The 2,255-nt window shown below is 37.3% G+C and overlaps 1 protein-coding gene across 1 annotated transcript; it reads left to right on the top strand.

The window, feature by feature from the left end:
• Positions 1-73: 73 nt before the first annotated feature.
• LOC108375843 (protein roadkill-like) lies at positions 74-1,165 on the top strand. The gene has a single exon (XM_017631988.1). The coding sequence runs from the start codon at positions 77-79 to the stop codon at positions 1,163-1,165; it is 1,089 nt and encodes a 362-aa protein (XP_017487477.1). The 5' UTR covers positions 74-76.
• The last annotated feature ends 1,090 nt before the right edge of the window (positions 1,166-2,255 follow it).

Below are 2,255 nucleotides of genomic sequence, written 5' to 3'. Positions count from 1 at the left end.
GAGTGAAGCTGCTAGAATTACCTACTTACATACCACCGAACGCATCAAGCATTGCATCAAGTATCTCTCTAATACAATGGCGGTTAGTAGAGAAGCATCGCAGGAACAAAATACTCCAATTGCCGAGATCTGGTGTAACACGCAGTTGAAAGTGGAGAGCTTCAACTATATGTGGACCATAAATAATTTTAGTTTTTATTACGAGGAAACTGGTGACACGCTGATATCGTCCCCATTTTATAGCGGTGCTAGTGACAAACTGAAATGGCGTTTTGAATTGCGGCGAAGATGTCCCGTTTATCTCTCGATTTATTTGGTATTGTCATCGTCGTCAGAAGCTAGAGCCAAATTTAGGTGCTCCCAATTGAATGGGAAAGGGGAAGAATTAGAATCCATGGCATTGCCCTGTCGTCGTTTCGGAAAGGGTAAAAAGTGGGGAATTGAAGAATTCATACGACGAGATTTTCTATTGGATGAAAGCAAAGGTCTTTTAAGGGAAGACACATTGACTATATTGTGTAAAGTTAGCGTTCTATCTGACATCGTGAATAGCTCTGGGAAATCAAAATCCATTCAAATTAAAATACCCAAACGTTGTTTGTCCGACGACTTGGGTGCGCTATTTCATAATGAGAAATTCAGTGATGTAACGTTGGCGGTAGAAGGCAGGGAATTTCGTGCGCATAAAGCTATATTGGCGGCACGAAGTGAAGTCTTTAGTGCTATGTTTGAGCACGAAATGAAGGAGCATAAACAAAATAATGTCGATATCCAGGACATCGATCACGAAGTATTGAAAGAAATGCTGTGTTTCATCTACACAGGCAAAGTACCAAATTTAGAACAAATGGCTGATGTTCTTCTAATTGCTGCTGATAAGTATGCGCTCGAAAAACTGAAAGTAATATGCGAAGAGGCTATCTGTCGTAAGCTCTCCGTAGAAAACGCATTGGAAACTTTAGTATTAGCCGACCTACATAGTGCGCATCAATTGAAAGCACAAGCCATAGATTTCATAAATAGTCATGCCACTGATGTGCTGGCAACTTCCCGCTGGCAGAGTATGATTACGACACATTCACATCTGTTTGAGGAGGTACTTCGTAAGATTGCGAAATCACAGATACCATCAACTGGACTAGCAAACAAGCGTGAAATTAACTGAAAACACGTCACGACAAATCGATACACATCTGAACATGTATGCATAATATCAAAAGCTCTATTAAATATATGTAAAATACTTTGTAAATAAAATTTAGAAAGCCTTTTGAGAGATGTTTGTTTANAAGCTCTATTAAATATATGTAAAATACTTTGTAAATAAAATTTAGAAAGCCTTTTGAGAGATGTTTGTTTAATCTTACCTCAGAAGTACTTATAAAGAACTTTAGAAAATATCCATGGTGTAATAATAACAAGGTGTTGTCAGTAACTTAACCTCACTTTTTCGGCAGGTCTATTCCGGTCACGCATTTTAAAGTAGTAGAAAAAGTACTAATTATTTACTACTTTTAATCTGTTCTTGCGTACTATTTCAAATTAAATGTAGAAAAATGTTTAATTACAGGCTTATAAGCCTGAATATATGTTTTTATCGTAAGCTCCACACAGGTTGCACATATATTGTAACTTGTAAAAAAGTACAGGCCGTAAAATAAGGCAATTTCCTATAAAACTGTAAATGATTTTTTAAATAGATTAGTAATAATAATAATATATTGACGCTTACACATATGTTAGTGTTTGGCCGAGCTTCTCCTCCGACTTGTGGCGTGCGCCTTGATGTTGTCACACAAAGCGGAGGGATCTACAATTTTACGCCGACTCCGAACGGCGATTGCATTTTTATGAGAAGCTGTTTTTCATAGCAGTAATACACTCGGAGGTTTGTCATTCCTGACGAGTGACGACCGCTGTTAAGAAAAAACCTTTTTTCTATATTTTTTGCGATGTTGCTTTGACCAGGGCTTGAACCCAGGTGCTGCGGAGTGGAGCGCGCACTGCTTGCCACTACGCCACAGTGGCTGACTATATAGATTAAAACACATAAATATCGATAATATAAGCGAAGTCGTAATTTAACCATTCTGCCGCTCTATTCTAGTGTATCAGTAGTCCATTTGGTCGATATTATGACAATGTAGAAAAAGATATTTAATATAAAATAATCGCCTTTCCATACGATTTTTGTGTACGTCTTTTTCCATTGATAACTACGATATCTTTTATATTTTATATTTTGAGGACAAAAA

The sequence above is a fragment of the Rhagoletis zephyria genome, unplaced genomic scaffold, assembly GCF_001687245.7.
Source record: "Rhagoletis zephyria isolate East Lansing unplaced genomic scaffold, Rhagoletis_zephyria_1.1 Rzeph_scaffold_09518, whole genome shotgun sequence".
Classification (NCBI taxonomy): domain Eukaryota; kingdom Metazoa; phylum Arthropoda; class Insecta; order Diptera; family Tephritidae; genus Rhagoletis; species Rhagoletis zephyria.
Note: the sequence above shows the minus strand (reverse complement) of the source record. Positions and strands in the feature narration are given on the sequence as shown.

Coding starts and splice junctions, on each gene's coding strand:
- LOC108375843 (XM_017631988.1), top strand. CDS start 77: ATGGCGGTTAGTAGAGAAGCATCGCAGGAACAAAATACTCCAATTGCC.